Source organism: Onychomys torridus, chromosome 4 (assembly GCF_903995425.1).
Source record: "Onychomys torridus chromosome 4, mOncTor1.1, whole genome shotgun sequence".
NCBI lineage: Eukaryota > Metazoa > Chordata > Mammalia > Rodentia > Cricetidae > Onychomys > Onychomys torridus.
In genome coordinates, this window is record NC_050446.1 from 143,372,356 (window position 1) to 143,393,690 (window position 21,335).

The window sequence follows — 21,335 nt, forward strand, 5'->3', positions numbered from 1 at the left end:
TTGGTGTAGTCAGTAAGACCAAATATGTTCCAGTGGACAAGCTTGAACTGCCGTTGCTAGAAAAGGCATTATGGAGCCAGGCATGGAGGCGCATACCTGTTATCAAGGGTATCTAGTTTCCACAGTAACTTCTAGACCAGCCAGAGGTAAACTGGGACCCTGTCTTAAAAAAGAAAACAACAGGGGCTGAAGAGATGGCTCAGAGGTTAAGAGCACCGACTGCTCTTCCAGAGATCCTGAGTTCCAGTCAGCCACATGGTGGCTCACAACCATCTGTAATGAGATCTGGTGCCTTCTTCTATATACATAATACATAAATAAATCTAAAAAAAAAAAAAAAAAAAAAAAGAGAGAGAAAACAAAAGCAGGCATCCTAATTAACTTACCTTTACTCTGGTGAATATGAGGTATCCTTCCAACAGATCAAGACATATCCAGGCACTGTAATCCATGCACTGCACGGCCCATTTAATTTCAAGTGATTCTCCTACTTTCCACGCAATGCTGGGGATGATCCAAAGTGCTCCAGTTGAGAACAACTGCCCTGAGTTCAACAGCCCAGGATCGGTGGTTGGAATATGCTATAACAGCCCATTGGGGTGGACAGATGTTTCCATCTGAGCCTCCAGAACAGAAGCCTGAAGCTAGAAACAGCCTTCCTGGGCGTGGAGCCATTTTATGCAATCCCTCTGGCCTTGGGCCAGGCCCAGAACTGGGGCAAGTTCAAGCAGCTGCCACCCATACTCACAAGTAGGGGAAAAACCCAGGTCCCCTTGTAAACCACTTGAAGATGCAGGCTGCAACCAGGTGCTGGAAGGGCACTGAATTACGCAGCAAGGCCTGGGCATTTCAGCATGGTTTCTGGAACCTTGCCCATGGCATTTCACTAAGACCTGGGCCCCGTGAAGCGCTGAATAGAGGTGCTGCTAATTTCCTTCCAAGAAACTCAATATAAAGGACAAACTCTATTGTACTCATTCTGGTTTTAAATGGCCAGTTTTGTTTTCCAGACCTTTGTTTCTGGTTACCTTCACATGCTGGAGACCATACCATGGTGGATGCTGCAGCCACAGCAGGGAACTATTTGCCATTGCCCTCTCTCAGGATGTTTCTTAGTAGCTCCCAGTGTCAAGTTGGCTCCTGGCTTAGGGCAGGGCAGGAAACTGAATAGTATAGTCAAGGAGGCAGAAGAGTTCTAGCCAAGGTCCCTACTATTCTCCTTACACCTTCAAGGGTGGGGAGGTCTTTGCCAGGCTGGGATGTGGCTCAAGCTACTGTTAAGTCAGAGGTCAGCAGGGCAGGGAACAAGTGTGAAACAGACCTTGTGACCCAAAGCCACACGCTGACATTAATTACATATGCCCAAAGAAAACTAGCTTCTCATAAGACTCTTACAATTACCACCACAGTTAAAGGCACTCCAGACACAAGACACTTATTGCCATACCTAGATCTGCCATTAACATTAGTGACACTTTTCTTTCTTTTAGACAAAGACACCCTAACTAAACTCACTTAGGTTGGCATGTGCCATATCCTAATAGAAAAAATGGACCAGGCAAGATTGCTGTAAATAAGACAATGATAGCAAGCAGGCCTCACCAATGAGGGAGCTGAGAGAGTACTTATCGCCAGCAGAAAAAGTTTTGTGCATCCAGCTTTGGCCCCAGATGTTGACTCCTACTTAGTTTGACTGGGGCAAGTGAGATGTTCTTATGGAAGGGAGTGGCTGCAGTTTCTTCCTGCATGTCCCCCTCCTTCCTTCTCTATGAAGTGAGAGTCCTCCACACAACCATCTGTGGCAGGAGGAACACACCAGGAGATGAGTATGTGTGCCACAGTGAATTTATACAGATGATAAATGCACAGTCCCCTTACCATGCTCCAAGATAAGATTTTCTAACAATCAAATATAGTTCCAGTGGGAGAGTTTCTGTACAACAGGATTGGTGGTATTCCTTCAACTTTTTTGGTTGTTTTTATTTTTTTTCTTTAAAGTCCATTGATCACCACAAAAACCCAGGAAATACAACTAAAGAGAAAACATATGTCCAACTGAAGTCTAAGAGCCCAGAGCTACACGAGACGTGGCACTGGAAGGACTGGGTGTGTACAGGGGCAGGAAGGTGACCCCATGGGCACGGCTGCGGTCATGGGAGACACACAGGAAGGTGAGGCAGCAGCTGGGCGGTTAGGTTAGGCGCTGCACGATGACAGCATTGAGAAGGTTGGCTTCCTTCAGGGTCTGGTTCTCGTCAGCCAGCTCTTTGTTAGGAAAGGTCGTCATAAGGACAAAGCTGGTGGCAGCCATGGCTGGCCGGGCATCCACGATGAAGAGCCGGATGTCGCTGATCCTGGAGGAGTAGGGTAAGTGGGAGGTGATGAGAGGGTTCTCTGCTGCAGCCCCTAACCCTAGCCCTTGGGAAGAGGAACCCATCTGGAGGCCCCTCTCACGGTGCAGGCCTCTTCCCTTCTCTACAGAGCAGACACAGCTGTCACCCAGAAGCACACCAGCTCATTCCTTCCCCTGCCGAAGAGCTCTCTCTTCCTGAAGTCCTTATTTCTTTTCTCCTTCCTTCCTTCTACATTCTGCCTTCTTTCATTATCCTACTCCACTTCAGGACTCTTCGCAGGGCTGCCTCCTATTGCCTCCAATCTTGCCATAGTACTGGCTGTAAGCACACATTTCTGGGACCACCTGACTCCTGCCTATGCCTACAGACCCTGAATCCCAGCAAGACAGACACGTCACAGGAAGCACTTGTGAACTGTATGCCAGCATTTCCTTAGTCCTAGGAATCCCTCCTCCAGGCACTGTCCTGCACCTGGGAGTCACAAGGATGGAGTCAGTGGAAACAGCATTTTTCCCTAGATACCATCAACAGAAGCTTCTTTCTGCCACTATGTAATGGTGACCCATGAGAGTACATCATACAAGATGTAGCCTAGACCTCTCATCTACACTCTGCACAGGCTGTCACCTGGCTGGGGTAACCAGTGAGGTAAAACTAAAGTAGTAGCTGGTTAAGATGGATCCCAACTCTCTCAGAGGGAAACACCAATATTAAGGACATTTTGGAAGAATCCAGGAAGGTCTTTGGGCTTGCTTTACACCTTTATCCCATAAGCACATCTGGTCAGCACTCAAGAATTGCCAGACTACTCACTGATCCACACCTGGCTTAGCTGACCCACCATGATGAAACTTAGAGGCCCTATTTTAGAGAAAGGAGCTACCAAGTATCTTCACTGTTAACAGCTCACTGGCACTTGTCCTGCTAGTCTCCACATTACATGGTGCCTCAGTTTCACTATATTTAAAACCAGAGGTACTTCCTTTGAATAAAGAGCTTGGTGGCTTAATTCTGATGAGGAATGGGACCCACAGGTGGGATGTGAACAGACGGACCCCGCTGCTGCCTGCTTCCCGCAGGGCTATGCTGGACTCTAGGACATGCTGACAAAAGGTAGTCTAGACAGTGCAAAATACCTGTGGTTGTGGTTGAATTTCTGCACCAGCCTCCCACCATCTGCAAGGCGGATTTGGATGTTCGTAGTAGGTTCTGCCTCATTGATTAAGATGGATGAGCTGGCTTTGGCTTCATTTTCTGCTTGCTGGGCTGGAGAGCTGGTGTTCAATACCTGGGGGGCCGTGCTGAGGAGAATGGAGCACATCAGGGCAGTGTAGAAACAAGGCCTTCTCCGGCAGAAATCTCTGGGTTCTCACTGAGCAACTGTTATGCGCCCGAACTTGCTTCTGATGCTATTGTCAGTGACTAAGAAAGGCAGAATCCTGCCACCTAATATATTTACCTCAGAATCCAAGCAACAGCCACTCAGGTCAGGTGCTTACCCTGGGTGTCCTACACAACAAAGGCTAGAAAGAGGACAGCCTGTGGTAGCAGAGATGAGACTGTCGAGAGGCTAACGAACCCACAGACCAGGATGTCTCAACTTCAGTGAAGTGGTACTTGGAGGACGCAGTCCAAGTCTGTGTGACTAAGTCATCCTCTAGTATGTCCCCCTGCACCTGACTCAATCTCAGAGGATGAACTGCCATGTCACTTGGCTACATAGAACTTTTTACGTTTAGTCTTCATATGCAAGCTAAAAGTGAAGATTTACTTACAGAGACCTGCATTGCAATGTTGTTCTTAGTGTTAGCAAATTTCCTAAATGTTCCAGCAAACACTGTTAAATTACAGGAGAGCAAACTATGCAAGCAGTAGAAATGAAGGAGTAAAAACACAACCACACTCCACTGATTAGACCAGAAGTAGGGGAAAAATATTACTTATGGACATTACTTATGTATATTCCTTACTCTGGCCTAACCAGTGAAGTACGGTTATCATTCTCTATCAGGAGATAAGCATTGCTGTATTTTATTTCTAACACAGTTTTCCTGTCAGGGGTGAGAACATGGGAGGGGTATAGAGGGAGAGGAGGGCATAAATGACATGAAAATGGAAAGGTGGCTATGGGTGAGTGAGGGAGGGTCCAAGGAGAGTCAGGAGAAGAGGAGAGAGGAAAAAGTAGGGCTAAAAGGGCACATGTACTAGTCAGCCTCTCGTCACTGTAACTAAGTACGCAAGGCAATGACCTCACAGACTTTACTGCTCAGTTCCGAGAGTCTGTTTCCAAAGGTAGGAATACCAAATGGCAAGACCAAAGCCTGGACAGCAGAACAAACTGCTGTCCACCTCAGCTCAGGAAGTAAAAGACAGGAAATGGAAAGGATCTCAGAGTCCCTGTCTCCAATGAACTAAGGAGTGCCCATGAGTGTGTGCAAACACACTACACAAGTAAGTAAGAGCAGAAAGGCGTATTTTTCAGATACTAATTGACCATTTCTGGATGTTAGTGTTAGGCAGTACCAAAAAACAGTAGTCCTAAGAGTCGCTGAGCTGCCAGGACAATGAGTAGCAGCCTTTCCAAGGGCAATAATGTCCTTGTGCTCCCGTGCATCCTGAGCAATACTCCTGGGAGGCAGTGTTGGATAAGGAGTGTGCTTATTCTAGGCTTAGCATCCAGGAGATCCCAGCTTCCTCAACACTCCGATTCTGAGTCAAAGCAGCAGTTATGTGACACTTACTGCTCATGCCAGGCGGTTCTACATACATCAGCTCCTTTATTCCCCCCAACAATAGTTATGTGGGGTAAGGACTCTTATCAATCCCAATTTACAGCTGAGGAAACTGAGGCTATGCAACCTAAGAGCCACACAACTATAAAGTAAAACAGAGAGAGACTTAACTCAGGTCTGTAGACTCCACGACCCATACTCTCCTTTCTCTTCCTCCCCTGAAATAAACTCAACTACTCTGTAAGCAATGAGGAGCTCTTCACAGTGAGCACACGGGACTAGCTAGTGGGACTGACAGTCCAACTGCTCTCACCTGCCCAGTTTCTGGCCCTCGCCAGTGAAGGCTTTGAAAGCTCCCTTGGGCTTCACGAAGTCCTCATCCCGATGGTCCTCCATATCCAAGTTCACCTGCCCACCGTGAGCTAGCCTCCGAAGCTCTGCAGGCACCTCCCTGAGGGAAAGCGCAATGTTGGGTGTCACTGTAAGCAGGATGGACACACTAGCCATAGTGGTGTCCTGGCTAAGTTTTTATTATCAACTTGATACCACCTAGAGTCATCTGGGGAGGGAACCTTGACTAAAGAACTGCTTTGCCCAGATTGGCCTGTGGCTATGTCTCTGAGAGATTTTCTTCACTGACAAGTGATGTAGGAGGGCCCAGCCCACTGAGGACCACACCATCTCTCGGCAGGTGAATCTGGTTATAGAAGAAAGCCAGTCAAGCAGGAGTCAGTGAGCAGCTTGTTACCTGAGGGTGTACACTGAAACAAGTAAGTTGCCTTTGGCTGTGTGCTTACCCACAGCAACAGAGAGCAAACTGGGAACAGTGCACAAGGTGAGAACCAGCCTCTCAGTCCCTCTGCTGTCTCACGCCCTTCTCCCTCCTCTTTGTCTCTCCATCTCTCAGTCTTCCTTCTACACCCTTCAGGACTTTCATGGAGAGAAGAACTGGGAAGAAGGTGAGGGGGACACTACCCTCAGGCTGGCACGGCATCTCACCCCTAACGGCCTGAGGAGAGGGATATTGTTCACGGTACAATCACTGGGGTCCACCTCTGTGAGTGGCTACCTGTCTGACTCTACCTTCCCCATCTGCTCAGTCACAGCATGGCCTATTGAGCTTTGTCTCAGAGCAAAAGGCAAAAAGTGGACAACGTTTTTTAGAGTGCCCTGTGAATCTTTATGTCAACTGTGCTAAATCTGCTTCAATAATTTTATTTTTCAAATAAATACTGTTCCTTTCTCACCTGACATCTCATGCATTGAAGTGAGACTAACGTGGGCTTTTCTGCTTACCCTCTACGGATAGACTCCAGAAACTGGGCATTGGATGGGTCTTGGTAGCTTCTGAGTTCACCATTGTCAAGGCTGAATCCAGTTTTCCAGAGCTTTAGCACTACATGAACCTGTGGACAACAGGAGGGAAGCAGTTAGTTACAATGACAGGAACTTGGAGAATGCACTAGGAATCTGCAAATGAGTGGGTTTTCACTATTTCACCACATTACTATAAACCTGCAAGTCAGACAGGTGTGCACATGAATAAAAAAGAGTAACAACCAAGTGTGTAAGTACCAACCGAACTAGGAACACAGGCTGGGAGAAATGGGCATTGTTCTAAGGAGACTTTGCTAGCAAAGTGACTGTACAGTAGATGGCACAATCACACCTGGGATCCTCAACTGTCGGGCTGCCAATGTGCTTCACGTACAGCTTGCACTACATGCAACTCCAGTGACAAATCTAGTCCTGACCTATTTTTGCAGTTATTAAAAATGATACCTTGGGTTGGAGAGATGGCTCAGTGCTCAAGAGCATGCAGTACTCTTGCAGAAGACCCAAGTTTGGTTCCCAGCCCCATGTCAGGTAGTTCACAACTGCTTGTAACTCCAGCTTCTAAGATCAAACACCCTCTTCTGGCCTCTGTACTCAATGGACATATCCCCTGGCCCCTCTACACAAATTAAATATAAATCTCAGGAAAAAAAGAAATCTATAATTTGTCAATAACTCCCTATCACACTTACAGAAAAGGGTCTGGAAGGTTGACAACCAATGCCTTGGTGACCATGGCTACAAGTCTATAAAAGTTTTATTCTCTGCCGGGCGGTGGTGGCGCACGCCTTTAATCCCAGCACTTGGGAGGCAGAGGCAGGTGGATCTTTGTGAGTTCGAGGCCAGCCTGGTCTACCAAGCAAGATCCAGGGAAGGCGCAAAGCTATACAGAGAAACCCTGTCTCGGAAAAAAAAAAAAAAAAAAAAAAAGAAAAAAAAAGTTTTATTCTCTTCCTGCTGACTTTATTTGGAATAAAATGTAAATTATTTAAATTAGTAGAAATGAATGGACACAAAAGCAACATCAAAGTATTTTGTAGCATACCTTTGAAAAAATTTAAAAAGATTCAAAATTATATAGTATCATTACATGTGTGTGTGTGTGTGTGTGTGTGTGTGTGTGTGTGTGTGAACGTACATGGAAAATAAAGAAATGCAAGCAAAATGAAACAAAACAAAGCCCATCCATATTTCAGGCCTTCTTTGGTATTCTCTTCAATCTATGCCAATTCACCAGAGGAATCTCCACACACTGCCCCTTTGTCTGAGACCCACAGAATGCTCAAAATCCTTCCTACGTCCATCCTTTTCCCTACCCTTTGCCTTGGCCCTCTGCCCACCAAGTGAAAACTGTCTCATTCTTATGGTAAGTCCACATCCAGGCCACAGCAAGGACACTGTTTCTGCAGGCTCCTCTTTCAGAGGCTGCCTGTTCATATACATGTGACCAATCCCTTCTGAAAATGGACACAATGAACAGCCCACAAGTAATCCCCAAGGAAGACAGACACTTACATCTTGGCCTGAATGTCGCCTCCTTTCTCCTGCCACATAGGCAGACTCTTCCTCTGGTGCTGCTCCAAGGCGGTAGCCCCCTCCTGCAAACGGCTATAAAGGACACATTCATAAACACTTGGTGGCAGAGTTACTCAGGTACAAAGACACATTTGGGATGAGGCAGAAAGCATGTTAACTACTGGATATCAAACTCACTGGTCACAGGGCCAGGTTAAGAGGTGAAAGCTGGAATGCCCAGCTAGAGAGAACAGCTACCACCAACCTCTCAGTAATAATGGCTCAGTATAATGGGTTATAGGATAACACCAATGACTTTTTGATTTTCCCAAGGACAGAAATTTTTACATAAAAACTGGTAGTGAATTTAATTTCAGTGAAATAAAGGAAAACACTAAGTTGGTCCAATTGGATAGGTGTGTTTCTAAGAACAGATCCAGAACACAGGCCACACTAGCCTTCCACACAGGAGAATAAGTAGCGAAGTGAGAAAAACAAAGAATCAGTCACTGCTGGAGGGAAGCAGGCCTCAGTAACCACCGTGAAATTCAATTCCTTTGGGCACAACAACCCTTATGCTCACTCTTGGTTTACTGGTCTCTCCAGGGCTCTTGGTCACTCGCTCCACAGCTACAGCCCCATGCTCTTTGGCACCCTTAAAGAGATCATCCACCAGCTCGTTGGGACTTTTCTTCCGGGGAGGGCCAACAATCTGCTGTCCACTTCTCTCTGAGCCTCCAGCATAAAACCTGTGTAGAAAATGCCAAACACACCAGAAGATGAATAGAAGATGCCCCAGGTTCTGGGTACACTGAAGCAAAAGGGATAAAGCTTCTTGTCTTTAAGGAACTCATTGGCTAGCTAGGAGCACATGTAAGGATGCAGGCAGGTGTGATGCAATGGGAGCAGCCATGAAGTTGGTAAGGAGGGTCTCTGGCACAAAGTCGAGCGGGTAGAGGGACACAACACAAAGGTTAAGGCTGCCTAGGTATTTCCTGAGCCCTTTTGAGGATGATGTTATCAGGTGGAGAGATGAGGGAAGAACATTCCAGGCATGCACAACAACACATCAGTGCAGGAGAGTTTCAGCAAGGATCATCCATCTGGAGGCCCCTGTCCAGAAGGCAGCAGCTATGGTCCAAGTCAGAAGCAGCTAACTCTAAGAGCTCTGGATTAATGGTAGTGGTGCAATTAGTACAAGCAGCTAGGATCCAGTCCTAGCTTGACAACTGTGTGACCTAAGTAATAAGCCAGTGCACTGCTCGTATATTTTCTTGCTTTGGAATGAGAAAAGGATTACATGCCCTACCTACCTGCTCCTTAAGTCAAGGTCGTGAGGTTCAAATCAGCAGATGTATGCAAAAGAACAAGCAGAGCAATGCACACATGTGAGGCAGACTGACACCACATCAACAATTCCCCCAAGACTCGCTTCACCTGCCAATCTGACGACATACACTGGGAGCCTCAGGAGACATACTAGAAGCCAGGGAAGCTCCAATCTCAAAAATAAGCTCCAAGATACCTACACCAGGTGTTCCAGTGGTTCAAGACCAGCTTGGGATTAAGTTAGTACTTTTCCACTAATCTGGATCTAAGAATAAGTTGTCATGTAGCTGCTTCCTCATCTTATTTTTGTTTTTTCAGAACAGGATTTCTCCATGTAGCCCTGACTGTCCTGGAACTCACTCTGTAGATCAGGCTGGCCTCAAATTCATAGATATCTGTCTGCCTCTGCCTCCCAAGTGCTGGGATTAAAGGCATGTGCTACCACCACCTCTCTTCATCATTCTTAAGCTAATTCAGCAATATGTCTCTAAAAGGGGCCAGTGGGAATTTGTAAAAATTAATCTTGGTCTTCTAATTCCCCATAATTACTCTAGAACGGGAGAAGCAGCATAAGCTCTATTTAATGTTTCACAGCTAAAGTGTATAGGAGCCAGAGAAGCTATAGGGATGTGACCAATGGAAGGTCAAAATGGCAAACATGACCAAGCTGGAAAAGGTGGAGGTGGTATTGGGGAACCAGGCAGTCAGACAGGTAATAGTCAGTGCCTTCTACTTGAGGAGTATAAAACCTTGAAATGAACAACACCCCAGAGTCTCCAGTATATTTAAAGCAAAGTTCCGAGGTACTGTGAAGCACTACATGGCTGAAACAGAACACACGTGACTTCTCAGACCTCCACGGCGAGGTCACTACATTTCCACAATGGTTATCTTCTACTCCCTGAGGAATGCTTGGCAGACCAAAGCAGACCTATGGAGAATAAACACCTGAGAAATGAGGCTACAGCCAGTTTATTCTTGTTCAATCTGGGTAAATACAGTTCAGCCTGGACTGAAAGGCCTTAGTTAAGGGATCTTTAAGTCTTGGCTTAAGAACTAGGAAGCTGTGATCAACAGCCTTAAAAGTATTTATGTTCCTGCCTGACCTGGTATTTTTGTTAGAGGAATTACTGTAAAAAAAAAAAAAAACCAAATCAAAAGTGGTCAAAGATGAATACACAAAGATGCTCACAGCATTGACACTGACAGTAGTACAGATACACTACAGCTAGCAAAGCTAAGGAAACACAGGAATTTCAATGTCAGCAGGAAGTGTCTACAAGACCTTGAGTAATGCAACACAAGAAAACAAAATCATCTTCACCATGTAAAACACAAAAGTCTATACTCACAACAAGGACTGCATGGGAACATACCAAAATATTAATGATAATTATCAAGTGAACGCTATAATCTTCATTCTATGAGTCTCATATTTTCCACAAAGAAACAATAATTCCATTACAATATTCTAAAAGTGAAAGAAATGTAATTGTGCTGTGAGAATACATATTTATAACCCCATCTTCCTACTTATTGTGAGATTTTATTTATGTAAATAGAAATATATCACAAGTAGCTACTTGGCTATTTCTGCATTGTGATCTTATGGATAACTTTTCCATTCTTAGAGCTTCTGGTTCCCTTCCCATAATATTCTTCAGCAAACATTGTAACAATTAGAAATAAACAAACAGATAGAGCAAAGCCCAGAACTGTTTGGGGGGGTGTGCAGGAGTGGGGGTTGGGCGGCTGCACATCCATAGCAATGAGATAGAGATCACTTCTAAACTACATGGAGCAGACTGTTCTTAGGCTATCATACCCCTACACACAGCACTGAGGGCTGGCAATAGTGATCATGTCTCTCCCACAAAATCCTAGGTGATTTAAGCACCACTGTATACGTCCAATAAACTGTGCTCCCTTTCAAAGCCTTACCTCTGCCCCTCCTCTTCTTCCTCCTCCTCATCTTGGTCATGAATAAGGTCTCTGAAGGATGTCACCCTATTATCACTGGAGACAGAAAGGAGCAAGATTATTTCAAGAACAATTACAGAAAGGCAAGGCCTAGGGTCAGCTAGGGAGTAGACACTAAGGTAAGATGTTGTGGTGTGAAGACAACACAGATGGAGGACTGGCCTAAGTTTAGATAACAAAGGATGTGGCATTTGTCTGTTCAGGTCACACAGGACTGAGAATAATTTAGCAAGTACTACTGTGAGGTAAAGTGGAATCCAATTTAAGCTGTTCTGGGAATGAGGCATTTACTAATTTTAAAACTTACTATTGAGGGCTAGAGATGGCTCAATGGTTAGAGCACTTGATGCTCTTGCAGTGGACCCAGGTTCAGTTCTCAGCACCCAGATGGTGGCTCTCAACCACCATCTGTAACTCTAGTTCTAGGGAATCCAACACTCTTCTGACCTCTGCAGGCACCAGGCATGCACATGGTACACACATATAAACATCATTTTTTTCTTATTATTAAATAGTTTTATCATTTAATTTTTAGCATGCTAGGCACCAACTAAGTGTTGGATTTATAAAGATAATTAGACATAGTTCTTATAGGCTAGTGGCACAGACAAGTCACCAAACTATCTACTATAATGCTGCACAACAGTGGCTGTGACAGTACATATGACCTTATGAACACAAAGCCTCTTGTCTAGTGTGGGGGAGACAGAACACCAAGAAAGGCTTCCTAGAAAAAAGACACATTTGGGCCATCACCAAGGACTGGAGGAGAGGCCACTGAGTGGAAAAGGACGGTGGAAACAGTGGGAAGGGGACTAAAATAGCATGATGGAAACACACATGTAAACGCAGAAACAAGAGAGTAACATACTAGAGAAAGGTCAAGGAGTCGTGGAGAATGAATGTGCGGCGGGCAGGCAGCCCTGGAGAAGAGAAGCTCCCTGCCTGCTTCTACTGCAGGGTAAGTCAAAAAGGTTCTGTTGTTTAGATCCTCATGCCTCCGTCTCCCAGGTGCTCAGATTATAGGCACGAGGCACCTCACCTGGCAAGAACAGTATTATTATTAATATTCAGGGGGAGAAAACAGAGTCCTGAAGGCTGAAGAGGCGAGGCTTGAGGGGTTAGCTTTGCTAACATTGTTTTCAATTGCTAATTTCTTCCTTGTTTGGACCTCAGTGAACAAAAGTTTAAGGACTGTGAGACATGCATTTCATTTATAAAGATGAAAAAAAATTCCATTATTCCTTGGGAAAAGTAGCTTTCCTAGAATGCAGAATGAGAAACGGGAAATTCAGGTTCACAAGGCGAGACAGAGGTATAGCTGTCTACTAACAAGAAAGTTGCAGCTCTGTCTTAAAGATTTGTTTCCATGAAGCAATCAGAGGACAAGAAAAACTATGAGGCTTCATCCGTTAGAAACAAAAAGATAAAACCCACAGCAAACACAGTTGCTGCTTGAGTTAGTTGAGAGTAACCTCCTAGGTATTCCTTGAGGGAATATGACAGTACAAAGGGTCCCAGTGATAACGACCACACTAATACCTGGAAAGGCAACTTCACTCACTTTCCCAGCTCCCTCTGAATGACAGGCCAGGACAGAATCCATGGGAAAAAACTGCTACTGCTTTGTTGTTAAACACATTCATATACACAAATACACCTGCTTGAGCAAATAACATACTCTCCATATGGGTTTTCCCTTTCTCCTAAACCTATATCCCCAAATCCAGAAGCAATTGACATATTTTGGTGTTGGTACAGATGATTTCCATCCTAATTCTGCCCCATACTTTGGGATTTGGGACATTTAATTCTCTATTTAAATTCTCTAAGCCTTCACTTTCTCACATGTAAATGGACATAATGCCAGCACCAACCTCTTGGGCTTTCTGGGTACTGCTGGGGTGCTGATACATGTAGAAACCTCTGCATGCTATGGTGCACTTAGGGACTACTTTTCTGAAGCAATTTTAAGTGCAATACTTAGATCAGAAGTGCCAAGAGCTCCCAAAGTGAATCTGTGACTCCTCAACCCCACACTGAATCTCTGGACTCAGAACCCTGCAAGGGGTGCCCTGCACAGTCCCTGCTGAGGACGGAAAGGGACCTCAAGTTCAAGAACAACTACTCTCAGGTAAAGCTTTGGAGAATCACCTTATGGCACAAATATGCTGAGGGCATTATTAACATCAGAACCTTCTGTTCAGTGATCTTCATTTGGAGGCATTAACTACCTACCCCCGCCCCCAGGTCCCTGGTACCCTGAAGCAGCACAAAGTCCAAGTCCCTTAGTACACACTCTGCTTTTAAAGCTGGGCATCTTGGTTCTATGACAGCTCCTTTCTGTGACTATGGAAAGGCTCTATCTACATGTTCAACCAGAAAGACGCAGGATATCATTTTGGCCATTCAGCATCTGAAGTGTGGGAAGGCCCAAGCATGGTGGTACACACCTATAATCTTGGTACTTATGAGGCTGAGGCAGGAGAACAGCAAACTACTTTATATGTAGCCAGCCCTCGCTACATGTAAAGACTGTCTGGAAAAATAAAATATAATGAGCACAAATAAAAAACATTTGCTTTACTTAACTTTAATGAACTTAAATAGCTACAAGATGCTAATGGTAGCCTAATGAACAATATATAGTCTGAGGGAAGGGGATAATGCAGGTCCTGAAACTTTAACAAGCATAGGTTCTGTTAGGGATTAAAAAGGATTTAATCCCTAAAGAGGGTTTAAAAAATAACTGACTGTTGCGTTTTGTTGGATTCAGTGACGGGGTGGGAAGTGCTGGGCAGGAAGGCAGCATGTGGCAGCTTTGGATTTAGATAAACACGGGCCTGAGAACACCAGGGCAGCAGCTGTGACTCAGCTTTTCTAAGACTCTACATGTTGACCTGAGACTGGTGGGCAAGAACACAGGTGAGGCTATCTGGCACCCCTAGACAGATGATAAGTGAAATACTCACTCTCTTCTAATTTTATTAGAAAATTTTCAGTTAAATTTCAGATGAAAATTTTAGAAATTAAATTTTCAGGTAAAAAATTTCAGTGAAATTGTGAGAAAAAGGGTTCAAGACAACATGGACAGATGTAGCCATGGATATGGCTAGAGTGAACAGATTGGAGCTGCAGCGGAGTTCTGAGAACAGGGCTGTGGTGTGCTGCTCAGCAAAGGACACAAATGGAGGCAAACATGGGGATGGGAGGTGCACTGAGATTGACAGGCAGACAGCAAGAGAGCCAGCACGCCTATTTAGAGAAGAGACACCAACAAAGACAGAGCCATACATGTGACAGGGATGAGTCATCAAAGAACTCAGTTTGGTTGGAACAAAGGATTTAAGAAAGGAAAAGGGGTTAAGATGAGGAAGGAAGAGTCAGGGAGAACTTTGGAGGACTTCTGAGCATCCATGAGAAGTAGCCTGCTGGGGCTGAGAGCTGAGATTCAGGAAGTAGGACAGCTCTGACCTTTCACCTCCGTTCGACTGGCTTGTGTGATCTGGGGAAGAAGCCCAGCTCCCGTGTGTCCTCATCTATACAAGGGGGACAGTACAGTCTCACCTCAAAAGGTGGTTGACAACTAAAAAACCACCTACAAAGACTTAACTCAGGGGCTGGCACTTACTAAGTGCTCAGTAATGACAGCGATTCACAGTGAACTTCCATTTCTCCCAAAGTAAGTTATGCAAAACACTTCATGCCTTGAGAATCTAAGACACTCTTGCCAGAAGACAGTTGTCAAAGTATAGTTAAACCTGTACCTACACTGTAATCTAATGACATTCTTCTGCCCCTTTCTAGACCCCCTCCTAGAGGCTCAGGGGCTCCACACGAAATGCTTCATTCTAGAGTCGAAGGAGGAGCATAGTGACGGAGTGTCCTTGCTTGGCATCAGACACAACATGAAAGGTAGACCACAGGTGAACAGGGATCAGTCAGCAGCAGGCTAAGTGTCCTGTAACAGCTGGGTCAAAGGTTGGAGAGCAGCTCTCCCCACCCTCACTCCACACACACATCAAATACTTTGGGGTGCTGGTGCAGTTCAGTTTCTCCCAAAGACAATGACATAACAAACCATGTCTCTTTCCCTTCCTCTTTGCTCCACTGAAGCCCACTATCAAGTTTAGGGCTTAACCAAAACAGTAAGGTGAGACCAGTAGGCCTGACTGTGTCCAGTCTTACATTCTTTTCAAGCTTAATGCTAGCGTTTAGCTGTAGTTCCTTGGTTGTTTTACTTTTAAAGCACACATGCATGCACATACACACTTTACCACATGCATGTATCTGCCTGTTGGAATGAGGCAGGCTACAGTGTCAGTACTAGAAGGCACATATTATACTCTAAGTGCTACATAAAGCTGTTAGATTTGGGTTTTTTTGTTTTTTTGTTTTTGTTTTTTTTTTTTTTTTGCTTTGGGGGACAAGGTTTCAGAGATCCATCTGTTTCTGCCTCGAGTGCTGGGATTAAGTATGCCACCATGTCCGGCTTTTAGTTGTTGTTGTTGTTGTTATTGTTGTTAGAGTCAAGGTCTCTATACATAGTTGTAGCTGTCCTAGAGCTCACTATGTAGGCCAGGCTGGTTTTGAACTCAGAGATCCACCTCCCAAATGCTAGGATTAAAGGTGTGTACCACAATGCCTGGCTTGCTATATAAGTAGTAATTCACTGACTCTGCCAAGTGGCAGACACTATTAGCATTTCCATTGGACAGTTTTAAAAACTGAGGGGCTGAGATAAACATCCAGTTTAAAGTCACAAGTCTCTGAGCTGGGGATCTGAACCTGGCAATCAGCCTCCTTGGCCCTATTCTAATAAACCCCACTGTGCTGAGACTTTTGGACTGCAGGGGAAGAGAAGGGATCAAAAGACTGACATATGAGGCTACATTCCAACTTCTCCTTCATGGTACTTTTGACCCACCAATAACCAACAGTGAGGTTGGATCAAAGAGCTGGATCCCAAGAAATTAGCCACCTTTGCCAATAGCCCATACCTTTAAAATGTCCATGTCCCCGCCCCCACCAATAATAACCAAAAGATCACTTTCCTATGACCTCTCTTCTGTGGAAACCAAAGGCAGGGAAAGGTATGAAGAACCTATGAGATTTGGTGTTATGTTTCTCAAAGGGAAGAAGTGTACTTTAAAGCTCAGAAGCCCTCCAAGAGAGAATTCACCACTTCATGGCAGAGACAGTCTTTCTGCATTCTGGAGTTAAATTCAAACCCAGCAAAGTTTTCTGGCTAAAACACACTAGAGAGCTAGTGCAGTTCGACTAAAAGCGTATGAGTTCTGGGAGCGCAGACATTTCTGTGGGAAGAACCCGACTGCAACCGAGAAGACTGATGTTCTCCTGCAGTGAGCCAAAGGTCTAAGAAAGGTGAGGTGCCACAACACATTAGCTTACTGTCTGGTCAACTTCAGGAAAGGTGGATCACACAGGCTTTTTCCACAACCATCTTGATAGGGTGCTGGGCACTCCTAAAGTCATCTAAGCTCATGGATATTGTAGCACCCACAAAGGAATGAAAACTTCAGAGACGAGACAGGAGACAGTCATGAACACAAAGACCTTAAGCAGGAGCTAGAGACAAGGCCTAGTGGTTAGGAGCACTGAATGCTCTCCCAGATGACCCCCAGTTCAAGTTCCAGCATCCACATGGTGGTCCACAACCATTCATTAATTCCAGTTCCAGGGAACCCAATGCTTTCTGGCCTCCACAGTGCACAGACATACATGTAGGCAGAACACCCACAGACATTAAAAACAAAAACCAGGTAGACCCTTACACCCCTCCGTTCTCTTAAGTGGATCTTCACACCTCTTCATACGCCTAGGCCTGAACCCTCTGTCAAGTCAGAAATTCATGTAGCAACTGAAGTTGGTCCTTACCTGGGAGCTGTGCCTCTGGACACTGAACTTGGGGTTGCCTGTGAAATGGTCACAATGTCTTCATCCCCTCCATCCTCATAAAAGCTTGCTAGTGCAATCTGAAAGAGAAAGAGTACCTTGGGACCCTCTAGTCTTTCACCTGACACATATGTGACAATGGAACAAAAACATGAAAACACAATTTACACTTTAAAAAGATGTCCTATATCTGGAACCAAAGAAAATTAGACAGAAAGGCAACAGATAACCTATATTACCTGAAAAAAAAAATCCACTCACTAAGAGGGGACAAAGAAACAAGTAAGATTAGTAAGGAAAACAAAATAAGATCACCATCTATCTATTATTTCTTTGTGTGTCAGTCTGTCTGTATATTATATATGTGTTAATTCATTGAACCCATTCAGAACTCCATTATTAGTATTATCTCATTTCACAGCTGGTACAGAAGAACTGAGTAATGAACTGTCTGTATATTATATATGTGTTAATTCATTGAACCCATTCAGAACTCCATTATAATTATCACCTCATTTCATAGCTGGTACAGAAGAACTGAGAATTAAGACAATTCTGGAGTTAAGAAGTGGGATCAAGGGATTGGGGATTTAGCTCAGTGGTACAGAGGTTGCCTATAAAGTGCAAGGCCCTGGGTTCGATTCTCAGCTTAAAAAAAAAAAAAAAAAAAAAAAAAGAAGTGGGATCAAGCTTCACCCCAAGTAATATGCTCAGGCTCGCTCTCTGATGTTTCTATAGCAGAAGTGATGCAGTACAGGGATAAGATGCTATATTTCCTTTCTTTGTGAAGCCCAATGTCCTATTTTGTGAAACGGGGATACCATCCCACCATCTCTCTAACACCAAATGAGATAATCACTAAATTAATGCACTGTCATTTCAGCTTTACACATATGGAAGTCCTTGTTACACATGAATCCTTTGGCCATTTGTGAATGTCACCAACTCAATGAGTGGGCATTGATTTATCACATATTCTCTACACAAAGAGACAGGACAGTACAATGAGGTCGCACACAGATGAGGGAGGCAGATCTGGCCCACAATGTGACAAACCAAATAGGAGGAGATGAGCTGTCAAGGGACAATCAGTCTGAAGGTATCTTCATGTAATATAACCAGCCTGCTGGGAAGTAGTGTGCCATCTTACGACTCGCACTGAACTGCCATTTAGAGAACCTGCATTCAAATTCTGGCACTGGTAGCCAAGTTACCCACAGGTAAGAGCCTCAGTTCAGATGATCTACTGGGACAGAAGCTTTTCCATTTTGTGTTTCTGTTCAGCACAGAGGTTTCACAGTGCCCGTAAGAGCATGTGATCTCCTTATTTGTTTTGTTTTTGAAACAGGGACTTACTATTTAGTCCTGGCTATTCTGAAACTCACTAGGTAGACCAGGCTGGCCTTCAATTCAGAGATCTTCTGCCTCCGAAGGATTGCTCCAGCACACCCATCAAAGAGAGGCTTTATCTCTAATGTTTGGGAAGACATTTAAATGCTGCAGTTAGCAGACACGGTTAGGTTACACAGCTCACACTGAGCACATTCTTTGTCCCTCTGCCGGTCCAATTCCTCATCCATAAAATAGGGTTAGTCTTTACCTGTTTAATTAGTAGTTAGTGAGGTCTTCAACAAGTTACTTATCCTCCAAAGTCTCAGCTGCAAAATGTGAGACATGTAAATGAGACATTTTGTAATGCTGAACAGTGTCTGGCTTGTAGTAGGTATTCAAGAAATATTAGTCATCATCATCTACCTAAGACGTAGGCTGGCCAAGGACATTTATGCAATCAGTTCTTTCTAACATTAAATACTGAGTGTTTCTGAGTACTGAGAGATGGGTATTGCTCTAGGGATCAGAAGTGTACAACATCCCCTGCCTGGTGAAGCTTATCTTGTCTTCTAAATTAATCAAGTACTTAGTGACCGTTTATCACATGCCAGTGAACAAGACGTAAGCCCCAAGAGACCCCCATTTTACAGGTAAATTAACTAGGAAACGTGGAGAGGCCCCAACTTTGTGCCACAATCCCACAGGTAGTTTCTTGCCGCAATTAGGCAAGAGGGGGGCGTGGGCCGACTACCAGGCAAGGTTCCTCCCTCCAACACCACACCGTTGCAGACGCGGAACTGGACGACCACCGCGTCCTAAGTGGGGCTCCATCTGGCAGCGGGTCTCTCGAATCCACCCGGCCACCCGCAGGCACTCCCCGCGGCAGCCACGCCCCCAGGCGACTCCTCCACGCGGGCTGCCGCAGCGCCCAAAGTCTCGCCGACACTGCGAGCCCTCAGGGAGACCGAGGCCTTGCAGAGCAGGCCGGGACCCGCCCGCGTCCCCCAACTCCCAAGCCGAGCCGGCGACGCGTGGCAAGCGAGCCCAGAGACCATGAGGCCTGGACTAGGGCCCTGCCCCGCAGGGATGACTGTGCGCTTCGGGCGCGTAGGGATCAGAGCGCGGACTTCGCGCTCCGCATTCCCCAGCCCGCCTGTTGCGGCCCGCCTTGCGGCGCTACCTGCAGGTCCCAGCCGGCTGACTCCAAGAAGAAACGGGCCCGGTCCTCCTCAGCGCCCGTCACCGCCACGAACTCTCTCAGCGCGTCCTGCCGCTCCGCCGCCATCTTCGCCCCGTGCAGTTCCCAAACCGCTCCGGCCGACACTGCAACAGCCCCAACCCCACAGCTGCGTTCCGCCCTCCGTTCTACCCGGCCCAGCCGCTGGGCGCCTGCCCGTAGGCTCCGCCCCTCGCGGTGCCTCACGCAAAGCCCTCCGTGCGGGAAACCCAGCCGCTTCCTGCCCTCTGGCGGCTGCTCTGCGAAGCCCACCCTAGTGGCGAAAGCAGAAGGTTGATGTATGTGAGTAGGGAGGAGCTGTTTCTCCCAAAGGCCAGTGGGATGTAGGACTCTAGAAGAAGTCAGATCCCGCAATCCTCACGGTCTCATCCCTTTATCTCGTTAATTTATTTACTTGTTCATTCATTTCCTTCTTGAAGCATTACCTAAGAGCTGTCTATGGCTTGATGTTCTTCCAAAGACTGTGAATATAACACAGCAGAACAAAGTACTTTGTCTTCTTGTTGCTTTTGTTCTTTGAACCTAACAGTCCAATGCTTACAACCTCTCCATGGTTTCCTATCTTACCTTAGGAAAAGTCTCATGGTTTGACTCGTGTATGAAATAGGACAGTCCAAGCCGGGCGGTGGTGGTGGCGCACACCTTCAAACCCAGCACTCGGGAGGCAAAGCCAGGTGGATCTGTGTGAGTTTGAGGCCAGCCTGGTCTACAGAGCGAGATTCAGGAAAGGTTCAAAGCTACACAGAGAAACCTTGTCTCGGAAAAAAAAAAAAAAAAGAAAGAAAGGAAGGAAGGAAGGAAGGAAGGAAGAAAGAAAAAAAGAAAGAAAGAAAGAAAGAAAGAAAGAAAGAAAGAAAGAAAGAAAGAAGCCAGCCCTTCCAACTTGTTTCTATGGCTTCCTCTGATTCAGGTCCCTTACTCTTGATGGTCCTGAAATCTATAGGTGTTCATTGGTGCTTCCTCACTTCCTCCTGGTCTATGCTCCAAGGGTATTGTTTCAGACATATTCTACCTATTAGGTCCTTGATTTCTATGTTCTACCCTGCCTAGGATGTTTTTCCTTTCCTCTTTACTTTATTAACTCTTGCTCATTTTCAGGTTTTGCTTACTAAGGGGGCTTGAGGAGCTCCTCAGCTCAAATCCTGAGTCTTTCTTGCTTTGTAGATCGGGCTGGCCTTGAAATCTCATCTTCCTCCTGACGTGTGTGTGTGTGTGTGTGTGTGTGTGTGTGTGTGTGTGTGTTTTGAGACACAGGGTCTCTCTTTGTAGTCCTGGCTATCCCCTAGAATTCACTATGTAAACCAGGCTGGCCTTGAACTGAGAGATCCATCTGCCTCTGGCCTCCCAAGTGCTGGGATTAAAGGTGTACACCAAGCCAGGCAGTGGTAGCACACTCTAATCTCAGTTACACAGGGAAACCCTGTCTCAGAGGACCAAAACAAACAAACAAACAAACAAAAACAAATAAAAGGTGTGCACCATCACACTTAGTCTCTGATCTCACACCCTGAATTCTAGAATTAAAAGTGTATGCCACCATGCCTGGCTTCCAAACTCTCTTACTAAAGTTGTTAACTAAACAAAGTCCAGTTTTCTCTTAACACT

General features: G+C 45.5%; 1 protein-coding gene across 2 annotated transcripts; it reads right to left on the bottom strand.

Moving 5' to 3' along the window:
* Positions 1-386: 386 nt before the first annotated feature.
* On the bottom strand, positions 387-19,895 carry Nsfl1c (NSFL1 cofactor). 2 transcript variants are annotated; one of them, XM_036184687.1, is made up of 10 exons: positions 19,674-19,895; positions 17,144-17,241; positions 11,207-11,281; positions 9,250-9,255; positions 8,520-8,685; positions 7,937-8,029; positions 6,383-6,492; positions 5,400-5,537; positions 3,491-3,655; positions 387-2,354 (listed from the first exon to the last, which is right to left on the bottom strand). In XM_036184687.1, exons 1-10 carry the CDS (start codon positions 19,776-19,778, stop codon positions 2,192-2,194), a joined length of 1,119 nt encoding a protein of 372 aa, XP_036040580.1. In that variant the 5' UTR covers positions 19,779-19,895; the 3' UTR covers positions 387-2,191. The 2 variants fall into 2 exon arrangements, with proteins under 2 accessions (XP_036040580.1, XP_036040581.1); XM_036184688.1 differs by lacking the exon at positions 9,250-9,255.
* Positions 19,896-21,335: the final 1,440 nt, after the last annotated feature.

What these genes read in the sequence shown, in the direction of transcription:
- Nsfl1c (XM_036184687.1), bottom strand. Translation starts at nt 19,778, where the DNA reads ATGGCGGCGGAGCGGCAGGACGCGCTGAGAGAGTTCGTGGCGGTGACG. An exon ending in TCCAGAGGCACAGCTCCCAG is followed by an intron (nt 11,282 to 17,143) that starts GTAAGGACCAAC and finishes TTCTGTCTCCAG; the next exon opens with TGATAATAGGGTGACATCCT. An exon ending in GGCGACATTCAGGCCAAGAT is followed by an intron (nt 6,493 to 7,936) that starts GTAAGTGTCTGT and finishes TGTTGTCCACAG; the next exon opens with GTTCATGTAGTGCTAAAGCT.